At 42.3% G+C, this 17,721-nt stretch overlaps 1 protein-coding gene across 4 annotated transcripts in view; it reads right to left on the bottom strand.

Annotated features, from left to right (window-relative positions):
- LOC139754200 (uncharacterized) overlaps positions 1–17,721 on the bottom strand; it is a 122,646-nt gene that overhangs the window by 5,902 nt on the left and 99,023 nt on the right. For 3 of the 4 annotated variants that reach the window (XM_071671416.1, XM_071671417.1, XM_071671418.1), the window contains 4 exons: positions 13,341–13,449; positions 5,259–5,389; positions 4,917–5,073; positions 2,666–2,759 (listed from right to left, as the gene is read on the bottom strand). In XM_071671416.1, the coding sequence (XP_071527517.1) occupies positions 2,666–2,759; positions 4,917–5,073; positions 5,259–5,389; positions 13,341–13,449 (491 nt within the window). The remainder of the gene's footprint in view (positions 1–2,665; positions 2,760–4,916; positions 5,074–5,258; positions 5,390–13,340; positions 13,450–17,721) is intronic. The other variant, XM_071671419.1, reaches the window with a different exon arrangement.

Raw genomic sequence — 17,721 nt, 5'->3', positions numbered from 1 at the left:
GTGTGTGTGTATACATTGTGTATGGGGGTGGGTTGGGCCATTTCTTTCGTCTGTTTCCTTGTGCTACCTCGCAAACGCGGGAGACAGCGACAAAGCAAAATAAAAAAAATAATAATAATTGAAGATAATACCAGATAAACTCTGAAAAGATATCTTATGACAGGAGAGTAAAGTAGCTACTGAAAAACACTGCATTATGGAAGCTAAACAAGGGAGGAGATGAGCTAAGGCAATCAAGGAAACATCATTCGACATACAAGTAAAGTGGCGAAGGCAACACTAGTTCTGCTACCAAGGCAACAGACAAGTCAAGTGGTGAGCAAAACATGCTCGACCTGACACTATGGCAACATACAAGTCAAGTAGTGAAGGCAAAACACGGGCCCTCCCACCATGGCAACATAAAAGTCAAGTGGTGTGGGCAACATGCTAGCCCTGCCACCATGGCAACGTACAAGTGGTGAGCAACACATCAGCCCTACTACAATAGCAACACACAAGTCAAGTGGTGAGCAAAACACACTATCCCTGCCACCATGGCAACATACAAGTCAAGTGCTAAGCACAATATGCTAGCCCTGCCACCATGGCAACATGCATGTCACAGAGTGAGCATAACTCACTAACCATGCCACCATAGCAACATACAAGTGGTGAGCACAATATGCTAGCCCTGCCTCTATGACAACAATTAAGTCAAGTGGTGAGTGCAACATGCAAACCCTGCAACCATGGCAACATACAAGTCAACTGGTAAGAGCAACATGCTAGGCCTGTCACCATGGCAACATACACGTCAAGAGCTGAGTGTAACATGCAAGCCTAGGCACCATGGCAACTTACAAATAAGTGCTAAGTGCAACATGCTAGCCCCGCCGACATTGCAACATACAAATAAAGTGGTGAGCACAACATGCTAGCCCTGGCACAATGGCAATATAAAAGTCAAGAGCTGAGTGTGACATGCTAGACCTGCAACCATAGCAACATACAAGTGGCGAGCACAGCACACTAGCCCTGCCACTATGACAACTTGCAAGTCAAATGGTGAGGGCAACAAACTAGCCCTGCCACCAAGTCAACATACAAATTAAATGGTGAGAACAGCATGCAAGCCCTGCCACCGTGGCAACATACAAATCAAGCGGTGAGTGCAACTCATTATCCCTGTCACCATGGCAATATGCAAATCAAGTGATGAGAACGAAATGCTAACTCTGCCACCATGGCAACATGCAAATCAAATGGTGAGCACAACATGCTAGCCCTGTTACCATGGCAACATATAAGCCAAGAAGTGAATGCAACATGCTAGCCCTATCACTATGGCAACCTGCAAGTCAAGCGGTGAGTTCAAAATGCTAACCCTGCCACCATGGCAACAAACAAGTCAAGAGGTAAGTGCAACACGCTAGCTCTGCCACCACAGCAACATGCAAGTCAAGCGAGTGCAACACGCTAGCCCTGCCATCATGTCAACATGCCAGTTAAGTGGTGAGCACAATATGTTAACCCTGCTACCATGGCAACACAATAGTCAACTGGTGTGTTGAGCACAACAGGCCCTGCCACCAAGGGATCATTCAAGTTGCCACCATGACGACATACAAGTCAAAAAGTGAGTGCATCATTCTAGCCCAGCTACCATGGCAACATACATGTTAAATATTATGAATGCAACACATTAATCCCTTCTTCCATGGCAACATACAAGTCAAAACGAGAGTGCAAAATGCAAGTCAAGTGGCTATATATAAGTCAGGTGGTGAGCAGAATATACTAGTCCTGCCACCATGGCAACATGGGAGTCATAGTGAGCATAATACACTAGTCCTGCCACTGTGGCAACACATAAGTCAAGAGAATAGCACAATACACTGGCCCTGCCACCATGGCAACATACAAGTCAAGTGGTGATAGCACAATACACTGGCCCTGCCACCATGGCAACATACAAGTCAAGTGGTGATAGCACAATACACTGGCCCTGCCACCATGGCAACATACAAGTCCAGTGGTGAACACAAGACACTAGCCCCACTACCATGGTAACATGAAGGTCAAGTGGTGAGAACAACATGGTAGGTCTACCACCATGACAACATACCAGTCAAGTGTCAAGTAAATGCAACACACTATGCCTGTCACCATGGCAACATTCATATCAAAATGTGAGAGCCACACTAGCCCTGCCACCACGGCAACATGCAAGTCAAGTGGTGAACACAACACTCTATTCCTGCCACCATGGAAACATTCAAGTCTAGCGGTAAGTGCAGCATGCTAGCCGCACTATCGAGGCAACATGCAAGTCAAATGGTGAATGCAATACGCCAGACCTGTCACCATGGCAACAAACAAGTCAAGTGATGAGCGCAATATGTCAGCCCTGCCACCACAGCAACTTAAAAGTCAAGTAGTGAGTGCAACAAGCTATCCATGCCACTATGGCAACATCCAAGTCAACTGGTGAGCAAAACACAATGGTACTGCCACCATGGCGACATACAAGTCAAATTGTGAGTTCAATACGCTGGCCCTGCCGTCATGGCAAAATCTCATCAAACATACTTGTAAGTTGGTAGGTAGGTACTCTGTGCCTAACGAACAAAAGTCACTATAAATACTGGCAGATAAGTAGTTGCTGTGGCCCTGCCTACATTACCTATTAGGTGAAGCAGTTCAGTTAACGTCCCACTGTTGTGTTCAACTCGGGTCTTGGCATCCTGATGTTCCAGTTGTCTCTTCAGAAAATTCACCTGGGGGGGGGGGGGGATGGGAGTAAGTAAAAGAATAACTAACTGTGTATGTGTGTGTCTATATGAGTACATCTTTAATAATAAAATTTACATGTCAGTCTACTTTAAAATAAGAGTCTCTTACGAGGTCTTTCATCACAAATCTCTTCAAAATTAATCAGAATATCTGAAGTATAGAATATGCTCATGTGAAAAGTGCCTGTTTGATGAAGGGCATCATAATGCACCATAATTGTACACATTATACACAGTAAACTTTATCTACCTTAAAACACCAATCTAAGGTACATTAAGCATAGTATTCTAACTAATGTAGGGTACATTAAGCAGAGTATTCTAACTTATCAAGGATATATTAAGCATGGTACTCTAACTACTCTAGGGTACATGAAGCAAGATACTTTAACTAATCTAGGGTACATTAAGCTGGTACTCTAACCTTCGGTACATGAAGCATGGAACTCTTATCTAGGGTAAATTAAGCATGGTACTCTAACTAATCTAGGGTTCATCAAGCATAGTACAGTAACTAAAGTTCATTAAGCATGGTACTATAACCAATGTTGGGTTCATCAATCTATGGTACATCAAGCATGGTACTCTAACTCTTTTTGTTTTATTTCATTTTGAAGCTCCAGTCATAAGACAAAAGTCTACATCAAGGCTAGGCCTTACTTGAAATACGCAGAATTATGAAACAGTAAAAGAAAAGACAAGGGAAAGTGTTTACAAATTTTTGAGGACCTGTCTTTTGAAATGTGCTCTGTCATAGTTATTGGGAAGAACATGAGAAGATAGAGATATCCTATCAAAGTCTGTGTTTAATGAGGAAGCTGTGTCAAGAAGATATGTAGATCAACTGAAAGAAAAGAGAGTAGAATTGAAGGATATGGATGAATGCAGTGTTGAATTGTCAGTGTATGAGTGCACTGGATTATTTGTGGAGAGGAAATCGTTTAAAAAAAGAGAAGAAAAAGTGCTGGGGACAGGGCAGAACCTTGAGGGACACTGCTGTTGATGGAAAAATGGGGGGAGGCTGATCCATCAACAACCACAGGGATAAATTGGCCAGAAAGGAAGCTAGATATGGAGTAAAGTGAGGGACGGAAGCCAAAAGAGGGGAGCTTAGATACGAGATCCCGATGCCACATCTTGTCAAAAGCCTTAGATGTGTCAAGGGCATCTACATCTGACTCCCCAAAATCTTTCAGGGATGATTACCAAACATTAGTAAGATAAAAAATAATATCACCAGTGTATCTCACCTTATGGAGGCCATACTTGTGATAAGAGAGAAGACTGATTTTCAAGGTGTTTAAGGATATGGGAATTGAGGAGGGATTCAAAGATGTTGGAAATGGTAGATGTCAAAACAATAGGATGACAGTTAGAGGGGTGAGAATGGTCACCCTTCTTCAGGATGGGACATATCAACCTAGGGTTCATGAAGATTGGTACCATGTCTTAAGTAATGTTCAATGAGGAAGTTGCATTGATGTAAGGTTCATTTAGCATGGTACATCAAGCATGATACTTAAGTTTGAACACCATTCTAGGGTACATTAATCATAGTACTCTTACCTAATTAAAGGTGTATATTAAACTAAGTGCTACGATTTGGAAAATTATGGTACATTCAGCTTGTTACTCTAACTTAAAGCACCATGCTACATCAATCTAAGCAAATTACTCATGCCCAAATTCGAGCATATGGTGCTGAAGTTCCTGAAGGAACACAAAGAAAAAATTGCTGAATACATACACATGAGAAATCTTATAAAGACTCATGTTTGTCAGCTGGAGTATTATGAGTCATATGGGTCAAAGTGAGTCTGTCTGTCTGTGTATCTACAGTAGAGGGAGAGAGATTTACATGTGTGGGGCCCCATCTCTCAAACAATCTTTACTATTACACAACTTTTCAAATTTCTATATGCTGTTTGCATTTACCATGTTTTAATTACTTCTACTCCATTTATCCAACACTCTTATACCATAAAAGTACTTCTTCACATCTTTCTTAACAAGTGTTTTTGGTATTTCATATTATGTACTCTGGTGTTCCATCCCTACATCTTTCAAAGAACTGTTCACTGTCTATGGCATCAATCTGTTTTAAAAACTTAGTCCGTCCATCTGTCTGTCTGTGCTACTGACCTGGGAGGTGCGTTGTCCATCTGGGTCCCCATCCTGACCCTCTCGGCCCTTGTCCATCCGGGACCTGAGCTTTGACAGCTGCGTCCTGATGAGCGCAACCTGCACCCACACATGTGACACCTGCCTCAGTCGGCCCCGTATTTGCTCCTCCATGAACCTGAAAAACATCCCTAGTCACCAGTTGCAGGCACAGGTATCATTGGAGATATACAGGTAAGTAGCTGAGTTTTGTAACCAAGGGACATAGGGAATAACCCAAGAATTATGTAGATATCATCAAAAACAGAGTCACCAGAAGTACCTCTTTCCCATACCCATCCTCTAACCCTACCATCTAGTGACCTGTTGAGCTGGGTGAAGGTTAGCCTGGTCCTGGGGGAGCCAGCAGCTGAGTACCCCTCCACCAGCCTCATCAACTCCTGCTGTGCCTTCTGCAGCTCCTTCACTCGTGCCTCTGCCTCCAATGATGACACCTGCCCAGAAACAGAGACTTATTCACAGACATCTGGTATAAAGCAACAGAACTGTCACACAGTTAAACAACCACCGTAGTTGGAACACAACCATTGTAGCAGTAACACGACCACCACAGGCTTGAAGTATGGAACAGAGGTGTGGGTACATACAAACACAGCTACCAGGAAAATTAAGTGAAACTGTAAATAGAATATGCACTGTTGGGGATGCAGCAATCATGAAGGATTATGGTGTGGTTGATGAAAGGTTTAGAAAAGTACACAGCACACAGTACCAATGCTTGTGAGCTAAAAGGGCGATTTTGAAGAATGTCACAAACACAGAGGTTAACAAGTCATCATTAAAAAATCAAGCTATAAAGTAGGTGGCACCACAATTAGAAAGATTAGTAAAGCAGGTCAATGAAATCTGTAAAGTGGAGGTCAATGAAATCAGTAAAGCAGAAGGTCAGAACATTTTTTTTTCATATTTGATTGCCATTTCCTGCATTAGCAAGGTAACGCCAAGAAAAAGACAAAGAAAGATACACCCATACACATACATATACACACGTACCCATATATATACATACATACATATTTTTTTTTTTTTTTTGCTTTGTCTCTGTCTCCCGCGTTTGCGAGATAGCGCAAGGAAACAGACGAAAGAAATGGCCCAACCCACCCTCATACACATGTATATACATACGTCCACACACGCAAATATACATACCTACACAGCTTTCCATGGTTTACCCCAGACGCTTCACATGCCCTGATTCAATCCACTGACAGCACGTCAACCCCGGTATACCACATCGATCCAATTCACTCTATTCCTTGCCCTCCTTTCACCCTCCTGCATGTTCAGGCCCTGATCACACAAAATCTTTTTCACTCCATCTTTCCACCTCCAATTTGGTCTCCCACTTCTCCTCGTTCCCTCCACCTCCGACATATATATCCTCTTGGTCAATCTTTCTTCACTCATTCTCTCCATGTGCCCAAACCATTTCAAAACACCCTCTTCTGCTCTCTCAACCACGCTCTTTTTATTTCCACACATCTCTCTTACCCTTACATTACTTACTCGATCAAACAACCTCACACCACACATTGTCCTCAAACATCTCATTTCCAGCACATCCATCCTCCTGCGCACAACTCTATCCATAGCCCACGCCTCGCAACCATACAACATTGTTGGAACCACTATTCCTTCAAACATACCCATTTTTGCTTTCCGAGATAATGTTCTCGACTTCCACACATTCTTCAAGGTTCCCAGGATTTTCGCCCCCTCCTCCACCCTATGATCCACTTCCGCTTCCATGGTTCCATCCGCTGCCAGATCCACTCCCAGATATCTGAAACACTTTACTTCCTCCAGTTTTTCTCCATTCAAACTTACCTCCCAATTGACTTGACCCTCAACCCTACTGTACCTAATAACCTTGCTCTTATTCACATTTACTCTTAACTTTCTTCTTTCACACACTTTATCAAACTCAGTCACCAACTTCTGCAGTTTCTCACATGAATCAGCCACCAGCGCTGTATCATCAGCGAACAACAACTGACTCACTTCCCAAGCTCTCTCATCCCCAACAGACTTCATACTTGCCCCTCTTTCCAAAACTCTTGCATTCACCTCCCTAACAACCCCATCCATAAACAAATTAAACAACCATGGAGACATCACACACCCCTGCCGCAAACCTACATTCACTGAGAACTAATCACTTTCCTCTCTTCCTACATGTACACATGCCTTACATCCTCGATAAAAACTTTTCACTGCTTCTAACAACTTGCCTCCCACACCATATATTCTTAATACCTTCCACAGAGCATCTCTATCAACTCTGTCATATGCCTTCTCCAGATCCATAAATGCTACATACAAATCCATTTGCTTTTCTAAGTATTTCTCACATACATTCTTCAAAGCAAACTCCTGATCCACACATCCTCTACCTTTTCTGAAACCACACTGCTCTTCCCCAATCTGATGATCTATACGTGCCTTCACCCTCTCAATCAATACCCTCCCATATAATTTACCAAGAATACTGAACAAACTTATACCTCTGTAATTTGAGCACTCACTCTTATCCCCTTTGCCTTTGTACAATGGCACTATGCACGCATTCCGCCAATCCTCAGGCACCTCACCATGAGTCATACATACATTAAATAACCTTACCAACCAGTCAATAATACCGTCACCCCCTTTTTTAATAAATTCCACTGCAATACCATCCAAACCTGCTGCCTTGCCGGCTTTCATCTTCCGCAAAGCTTTTACTACCTCTTCTCTGTTTACCAAATCATTTTCCCTAACCCTCTCACTTTGCACACCATCTCGACCAAAACACCCTATATCTGCCACTCTATCATCAAACACATTCAACAAACCTTCAAAATACTCACTCCATCTCCTTCTCACATCACCACTACTTGTTATCACCTCCCCATATGCGCCCTTCACTGAAGTTCCCATTTGCTACCTTTTCTTACGCACTTTATTTACCTCCTTCCAGAACATCTTTTTATTCTCCCTAAAATTTAATGATACTCTCTCACCCCAACTCTCATTTGCCCTCTTTTTCACCTCTTGCACCTTTCTCTTGACCTCCTGTCTCTTTCTTTTATACATCTCCCACTCAATTGCATTTTTTCCCTGCAAAAATCGTCCAAATGCCTCTCTCTTCTCTTTTACTAATAATCTTACTTCTTCATCCCACCACTCACTACCCTTTCTAATCAGCCCACCTTCCACTCTTCTCATGCCACAAGCATCTTTTGCACACTCCATCACTGATTCCCTAAATACATCCCATTCCTCCCCCACTCTCCTTACTTCCATTGTTCTCACCTTTTTCCATTCTGTACTCAGTCTCTCCTGGTACTTCCTCACACAAGTCTCCTTCCCAAGCTCACTTACTCTCACCACCCTCTTCACCCCAACATTCACTCTTCTTTTCTGAAAACCCATACAAATCTTCACCTTAGCCTCCACAAGATAATGATCAGACATACCTCCAGTTGCACCTCTCAGCACATTAACATCCAAAAGTCTCTCTTTCGCGCGCCTGACAATTAACACGTAATCCAATAATGCTCTCTGGCCATCTCTCCTACTTACATACGTATACTTATATCTCGCTTTTTAAACCAGGTATTCCCAATCACCAGTCCTTTTTCAGCACATACATCTACAAGCTCTTCAACATTTCCATTTACAACACTGAACACCCCATGTATACCAATTATTCCCTCAACTGCCATGTTACTCACCTTTGCATTCAAATCACCCATCACTATAACCCGGTCTCGCGCATCAAAACCACTAACACACTCATTCAGCTGCTCCCAAAACACTTGCTTCTCATGATCTTTCTTCTCATGCCCAGGTGCATATGCACCAATAATCACCCATCCCTCTCCATCAACTTTCAGTTTTACCCATATTAATCGAGAATTTACTTTCTTACATTCAATCACATACTCCCACAACTCCTGTACAAACTCATACTTGCTTGCCTTCACCCATTCCTGACTCCACCCTGCCCCACATGAAACAGCAAAAATGCATGAAGGAAAAGAAAAGATAACTTATACATTCTCTTCTCTTTCCCCACAAGAAAAAGACGAAGAAAGGCCACATCCATCCACACTCATTTTCTACCAGTCATGTATAATATATGGAAACCACAGCTCCCTATCCACATCCAGGCTCCACATTACTTTCCATGATTTAACCAGGACATTTCACATGCCCTGGTTCAGTCCACTGATGGAACGTTGACCCCAGTATACCACACTGTTCCAATTCATCCTATTCCCTGCATGCCTTTCACCCTCCTGCATGCTCAGGCCACAATTGCTCAGTCTTTTTCTCTATCCTTCCATCTCCAATTTGGTCTCCTGGTTCTCCTTGTTCCCTCTATTTCTGACACATATATCCTCTTTGTCAACCTTTCTTCACTCATTCTCTCCATATGTCTAAACCATTTCAACACATCCTCTTCTGTTTTCTTAACCTCACTTTTTTTATTACCACAAATCTCTCTTACCCTTGCATTACTTAGTCGATCGAACCATCTCACACCAAGAGCTTTCTTGAAAAATTTAATTTCCAACACATTCATCCTCCTCTGCACAATCCTATCTGTAGCCCATGCCTTGCTACTACTATTCCTTCAAACATAACCATTTTTGTCCTCAGAGATAACGTTCTCTCTTTCTACACATTCTTCAGTGCTCCCAGAACATTTGTCCCCACCCCCATCCTATGAGTCACTTCCACTTCCATGATTCCATTCACTGTCAAGTCCACTCCCAGACATATAAAACACTTCCCTTCCTCCAATTTTTCTTCATTCAAACTTTCATCCTAGCTAACTTGTCCCTCATCCCCTGCTGAACCTAATAATATTGCTTTTAGTCACACTTATTCTAAACTTTCTCATTTCAAACACTCTTGCAAACTCAGTCATCAATTTCTGCAGTTTCTCACCTGAATCAGCCACCAGTGTTGTATCATTGGCAAACAACAACTGACTCACTTCCCAGGCCCTCTCATCCCCAACAGACTACATACTCATCTCTTTCTCTACGACTCTAGCACTCACCTTCTTCACCACCCCATGTAAAAACAAATTAAACAACAATGGTGACATCACACACCCCTACAGCAGACCAACCATCACGTGTACACATGCAATACACAAAAATTTCTCACTGCTTCTACAAGCTTACCTCCCACACCATATATTCTTAAGACCTTCAACAAAGCATCTCTATCGACTCTATCATATGCCTTCTCTATATCCATAATTGCCATGTACAAATCTATCTGTGTTTCTAAACATTTCTCACACACATTCTTCAAAGCAAACACCTGATCCTTTGATCTTAAATCACTTCTGAAAAAACAGTACTCCTCCCCAATCTGATGCTAAGTCAATACCCTTCCATATACCTTACCAGGTATACTCAAAACAAACTTATACCTATGTAGTTTGAACACTCACCTTTATACCCTTTGCCTTTATGCAACAGTACTATTCATGCATTTTGCTAATCATCAGGCAATTCATCATGATCTCTACATATACTGAATATCTTTACCAACCAATCAACAACACAGCCAACCCTCTTAATAAATTCAACTGCAATAAAATCCAACCCTACAGTGTTGCTTCCTAATGCTGATGGCTCACCCCAATTCACTAAGCAAGCTGGATTCAATGATGTCCTGATGGGCACTTACACTGTATCAGTACAGTTATTTTATCAGCAAATGCAGCCAGCTTTTCCTCAAGGGTCTGTCTGTCCAAGCAAAACCTGCAAATCAAAGGCAATGCAAGGTTATCATAAAACTGAATGGCAAACTTCCCACTGTTGACCTGCTGGTATGCTGAAATAGTATGCAGAAATTTTATATTTCCAAAAAGGTTAGTAAAAGTAAAGGAGCTGAAAAATGGCCATCAAATATTCGACCTTATAAGAACTGATAAAGTTCATGCTTCAGGGTGCCATGTTTTTTCAGCTCTTTTTATGTTGGTTACAATACATAATACTTTTCAGCACTAAAATACGAATAAAGCAGTTGAAGAAAAAATAGAAAAAGGACAATAGTCCTGTCTCCAAAGATGTGCTGATAACACACAAAATAAAACAAAAAAGGCGGAAAAGATACTACCTTGTATGTTAAGCTTATGAGAGTTTCGTGTTCCTTAAAATCATCAAGCTTTTCCTAGTTACACATGTAGGAGTATTTTTTCTTTTACCTTCCAACTTAAAGCACCTTTTAGCAATACAGTGTGATACAGAACTAGCTAAACACTTCAAAACAAAAAAGTTCTGCTTAAAATGGTGCAGTGATAAAACACCACAACAAAAAGGATATTGGATCCAGTACAATGAATCATGCTGCAGAAAGACACGTGTAATGTTAGAAAGGATGGCACCATATGTATAATACACCAACTGGAAAATGGGATAATGTAATGCTCAAGTCTGACTATGTAGTAAATGAAGATGTTAAAGAGGCAGACTATGTAGTAAATGAAGATGTTAAAGGGGCAGGGGTGAGACAAAGACCTAGAGGAGATTTGCCAGGAATCAGAGTAGTGTGGTGAAAGGTTCTGAGAAATTTATAATGAAGTATGAATATTGATACCTATAGCCTCAAATTCAAAAAGAAGGTAAAGACAGTGCAATGGCTTAACAAAAGATGTCACAAAGCAAAGAGATTAGGGTTGTAAGTTAGCAAATTACAGATGGCACTCCAGCCAGCCAGCTTTTGCAAGGTAGAGGAGAGAGCAGGGAGTAAGTATAGCAGGATGAGAAATGAAGAAAGACAAAACTTTTCCATAAATTCATCAAAAGTAAACTATCAGCTAGGGAATAGCTAATAAAGCTAAGGGATCCAGATGATGATGATGATGTCAAGATACATGAGAAACTGTGTAATATATTCAAAAATTTTCACAGTAGGAGACTCTATAACACACAGTAACACATGTGAAGATAGCACCACAGCCATATCATAATACCACAAAGAGTACACAATACTAAATGAGCACCACAAGGCAGACAGCACAATACATTTATGAGTTCCACAACAGCAAATGGAACAAGGGCCTGAGTTACGAGTTTGAACCCTCCTACACCATCATTATTCTCTTTCATGACAACACAAATAGCCTTTCAAAACATGAAGTTCATATCTTTTTAACAGTAGCTCATAATTCCTCATTTTGAAATGAAAAAACTCCTAAAAGCTATTCCTGTAAGATTAGCAAAAATTTGAAAAAATATAATGTTTCTTAGTATCAAAGGCATGTCTGTTGTTAATGTTGCTTTGTGATGTGACGGCTTTGTGAGGTCGGATGCATATTAAAGGACCTTCATAACGAGGTTTGCATGAGGCAATGGGAAGGAGGTTGTGTAGGATGAGTCTGAAGAGTTGGAGAAAGAACTTCAAAATCTTATTTCATGTACCTGGAACCTATGATTCCTTTTATACATGTTATCATTTTCAACAATCAGGAAGATATTTCTCTGTCTTGCTTTTGCTATGATGGCAAGTGACTGTTAATATGCACTACAGGTAATTTTTAGGGTACGTGTACTGAGAATTGACCTATGATTATCTTACTGATCAGGTAGTTGTCTGACTGACCTGGTGCAGTGACCATCTGAGTGCCATGGAAACCACCTGCCATAACTAATTACTTGACTAAAGCATAACCATCTGATCTGGTGACTGCTTGCCTGACTTGGAGTTTCACTACCTGACTGACTAAGTGACCACCTGATTGAATTGGTGACAACCTGTTCGATCTACTGACATATTGACTTGGCGGCCACTTGAATGACTTGCTAACATGAGTAATCTAGTGACCACCTGACTGATGTAGTAATCACCTGAGTGACCACCTGACAGACTTAGTGAACATCTGACTGACTTAGTGACTACCTAACTAACCTAGTGACTACCTGAGTAATTTGATGACCACTTGAACAACCTAGTGACCACCTGACTGAACTAGTGACCACCTGACCAACTTGGTGACCACCTTACTGACCTAGTGACCACCTCACTTGGTAATCACATGACTGACCTAATAACCACATGACACCTTGTGACCAGCTGACTGACCTAGCAACAACATGACTGACTTAGAGACTACTTGAGAAAAATGTAGAAATAAACTGTAAAAACAACAGTGGTAACATGGACAATAGAAGGCTAATGAGCAGCAGTGGGGAGTCAGTGATAGCTTAAAACACCACCGAGCAGATTTACATATTCTTGTCATTAAACTCTTTTTCTTAACAGACAACCCAGTCATGGACCAATCAGGGCCCCTGGTATCTGTTTTTCTCATGTAAACTATTGTAAACCTGACTGACTTGGTGACCATCAGACTAATCTAGTGACCAACTGACTGACCTGGTACTTGTGCAACTCTTGTTGCCACTGTTTCTCCTGTTTCCTGGTGATGGCTTGAACTATTTCCAGCTCACGTTGCCATAGTCGACACTTCTCCCGCTCCGACAGTCTGGGAAACACAATCATATTCATTTCAATGGCATATAAGGAGATAACCTATTAAGCATTACTTTTTGTACATAGCCTATATTCACATCCTTCATTAAACTGAAACATCTAACCAGATAAAATGTACCATAACCATCAACCCTGGGAATAGGGGAGAAAGAATACTTCCCACGCATTCCTCACGTGTCGTAGAAGGCAACTAAAGGGGACGGGAGCAGGGGGCTGGAAACCCTCCCCTCCTTGTATTTTAACTTTCTAAAAGGGGAAACAAAAGAAGGAGTCCCACGGGGAGTGCTCATCCTCCTTGAAGGCTCAGATTGGGGTGTCTAAATGTGTGTGGATGTAACCAAGATGAGAAAAAAGGAGAGATAGGTAGTATGTTTGAGGAAAGGAACCTGGATGTTTGGGCTCTGAGAGAAACAAAGCTCAAGGGTAAAGGGGAAGAGTGGTTTGGGAATGTCTTGGGAGTAAAGTCAGGGGTTAGTGAGAGGACAAGAGCAAGGGAAGGAGTAGCACTACTCCTGAAATAGGACTGGTGGGAGTAAGTGATAGAGTGAAAGAAAGTAAACTCTAGGTTGATATGGGTAAAAGATGCTTGTGGCATGAGAAGCGTAGGAGGTGGGCAGATTAGAAAGGGTAGTGAGTGGTGGGATGAAGAAGTCAGATTATTAGTGAAAGAGAAGAGAGAGGCATTTGGACGACTTTTGCAGGGAAATAATGCAAATGAGTGGGAGATGTATAAAAGAAAGAGGCAGGAGGTCAAGAGAAAGGTGCAAGAGGTGAAAAATAGGGCAAATGAGAGTTGGGGTGAGAGAGTATCATTAAATGGCTGATGGGGAGGTGATAACAAGTAATGGTGACGTGAGAAGGAGATGGAGTGAGTATTTCGAAGGTTTGCTGAAGGTGTTTGATGATAGAGTGGCAGATATAGGGTGTTTTGGTCGAGGTGGTGTGCAAAGTGAGAGGGTTAGGGAAAATGATTTGGTAAACAGAGAAGAGGTAATAAAAGCTTTGAGGAAGATGAAAGCCGGCAAGGCAGCGGGTTTGGATGATATTGCAGTGGAATTTATTAAAAAAGGGGGTGACTGTATTGTTGACTGCTTGGTAAGGTTATCTAATGTATGTATGTCTCATGGTGAGGTGCCTGAGGATTGGCGGAATGCTTGCATAGTGCCATTGCACAAAGGCAAAGGGGATAAAAGTGAGTGCTCAAATTACAGAGGTATAAGTTTGTTGAGTATTACTGGGAAATTATATTGATGGAGAGGGTGAAGGCATGTACAGAGCATCGGATTGGGGAAGAGCAGAGTGCTTTTAGAAGTGATAGAGGATGTGTGGATCAGGTGTTTGCTTTCAAGAATGTATGTGAGAAATACTTAGAAAAGCAAATGGATTTATATGTAGCATTTATGGATCTGGAAAAGGCATATGATAGAGTTGATAGAGATGCTCTGTGGAAGGTATTAAGAATATATGGTGTGGGAGGCAAGTTGTTAGAAGCAGTGAAAAGTTATATCAAGGATGTAAGACATGTGTACGTGTAGGAAGAGAGGAAAGTGATTGGTTCTTAGTGGTTTGCGGCAGGGGTGTGTGATGTCTCCATGGTTGTTTAATTTGTTTATGGACAGGGTTGTTAGGGAGGTGAATGCAAGAACTTTGGAAGAGGGGCAAGTATGCAGTCTGTTGTGGATGAGAAAGCTTGGGAAGTGAGTCAGTTGTTGTTCGCTGATGATACAGCACTGGTGGCTGATTCATGTGAGAAACTGCAGAAGCTGGTGACTGAGTTTGATAAAGTGTGTGAAAGAAGAAAGCTGAGAGTAAATGCAAATAAGAGCAGGTTATTAGGTACAGTAGGGTTGAGGGTCAAGTCAATTGGGAGGTAAGTTTGAATGGAGAAAAACTGGAGGAAGTAAAGTGTTTTAGATATCTGGGAGTGGATTTGGCAGCGGATGGAACCATGGAAGCGGAAGTGAATCATAGAGTGGGGGAAGGGGCGAAAGTTCTGGGAGCCTTAAATAATGTGTGGAAGTCAAGAACATTATCTCGGAAAGCAAAAATGGGTATGTTTGAAGAAATAGTGGTTCCAACAATGTTGTATGGTTGCGAGGAGTGGGCTATGGATAGAGTTGTGCGGAGGAGGGTGGATGTGCTGGAAATGAGATGTTTCAGGACAATATGTGGTGTCAGGTGGTTTGATCGAGTAAGTAATGTAAAGGTAAGAGAGATGTGTGGTAATAAAAAGAGTGTGGTTGAGAGAGCAGAAGAGGGTGTTTTGAAATGGTTTGGTAACATGGAGAGAATGAGTGAGGAAAGATTGACATAGAGGATGTATGTGTCTGAGGTGGAGGGAACGAGGAGAAGTGGGAGACCTAATTGGAGGAGGAAAGATGGAGTGAAAAAGATTTTGAGTGATCGGGGCCTGAACATGCAGGAGGGTGAAAGTCGTGCAAGGAATAGAGTGAATTGGAACGATGTGGTATACCAGGGTCAACCTGCTGTCATGAAATAACAACCCCCTCCCCCCGCATGTGCGCAAGGTAGCACTAGGAAAATACAACAAAGGCCCCATTCGTTCACACTCAGTCTCTAGCTGTCATGTAATAATGCACCGAAACCACAGCTCCCTTTCTACATCCAGGCCCCACAGAACTTTCCATGGTTTACCCCGGACGCTTCACATGCCCTGGTTCAATCCATTGACAGCACGTCGACCCCGGTATACCACATCGTTCCAATTCACTCTATTCCTTGCATGCCTTTCACCCTCCTGCATGTTCAGGCCCCGATCACTCAAAATCTTTTTCACTCCATCTTTCCACCTGCAATTTGGTCTCCCACTTCTCTTCGTTCCCTCCACCTCTGACACATATATCCTCTTGGTCAATCTTTCCTCACTCATTCTCTTCATGTGACCAAACCATTTCAACACACCCTCTTCTGCTCTCTCAACTACACTCTTTTTATTACCACATATCTCTCTTTGCGGCAGGGGTGTGTGATGTCTCCATGGTTGTTTAATTTGTTTATGGATGGGGTTGTAAAGGAGGTAAATGCAAGAGTCCTGGAAAGAGGGGCAAGTATGAAGTCTGTTGGGGATGAGAGAGCTTGGGAAGTGAGTCAATTGTTGTTCGCTGATGATACAGCGCTGGTGGCTGATTCATGTGAGAAACTGCAGAAGCTGGTGACTGAGTTTGGTAAAGTGTGTGGAAGAAGAAAGTTGAGAGTAAATGTGAATAAGAGCAAGGTTATTAGGTACAGTAGGGGTGAGGGTCAAGTCAATTGGGAGGTGAGTTTGAATGGAGAAAAACTGGAGGAAGTGAAGTGTTTTAGATATCTGGGAGTGGATCTGTCAGCGGATGGAACCATGGAAGCGGAAGTGGATCATAGGGTGGGGGAGGGGGCGAAAATTTTGGGAGCCTTGAAAAATGTGTGGAAGTCGAGAACATTATCTCGGAAAGCAAAAATGTGTATGTTTGAGGGAATAGTGGTTCCAACAATGCTGTATGGTTGCGAGGCGTGGGCTATAGATAGAGTTGTGCGCAGGAGGATGGATGTGCTGGAAATGAGATGTTTGAGGACAATGTGTGGTGTGAGGTGGTTTGATCGAGTAAGTAACGTAAGGGTGAGAGAGATGTGTGGAAATAAAAAGAGCGTGGTCGAGAGAGCAGAAGAGGGTGTTTTGAAATGGTTTGGGCACATGGAGAGAATGAGTGAGGAGAGATTGACCAAGAGGATATATGTGTCGGAGGTGGAGGGAACGAGGAGAAGAGGGAGACCAAATTGGAGGTGGAAAGATGGAGTGAAAAAGATTTTGTGTGATCGGGGCCTGAACATGCAGGAGGGTGAAAGGAGGGCAAGAAATAGAGTGAATTGGAGTCATGTGGTATACAGGGGTTGACGTGCTGTCAGTGGATTGAAGCAAGGCATGTGAAGCGTCTGGGGTAAACCATGGAAAGCTGTGTAGGTATGTATATTTGCGTGTCTGGACGTGTGTATGTACATGTGTATGGGGGGGGGGGGTTGGGCCATTTCTTTCGTCTGTTTCCTTGCGCTACCTCGCAAACGCGGGAGACAGCGACAAAGTATAAAAAAAAAAAAAAAAAAAATCTCTCTTAACCTATTATTACTTACTCGATCAAACCACCTCACACTACATATTGTCCTCATTTCCAGCACATCCACCCCCCTGCGCACAACTTTATCCATAGTCCACGCCTTGCAACCATACAACATTGTTGGAACCACTATTCCTTCAAACATACCCATTTTTGCT

The sequence above is a fragment of the Panulirus ornatus genome, chromosome 16 (assembly GCF_036320965.1).
Source record: "Panulirus ornatus isolate Po-2019 chromosome 16, ASM3632096v1, whole genome shotgun sequence".
In the NCBI taxonomy this organism is placed as follows: domain Eukaryota; kingdom Metazoa; phylum Arthropoda; class Malacostraca; order Decapoda; family Palinuridae; genus Panulirus; species Panulirus ornatus.
The sequence above is the reverse complement of the archived record's forward strand: the minus strand, read 5'-3'. Positions and strand labels throughout refer to the sequence as shown.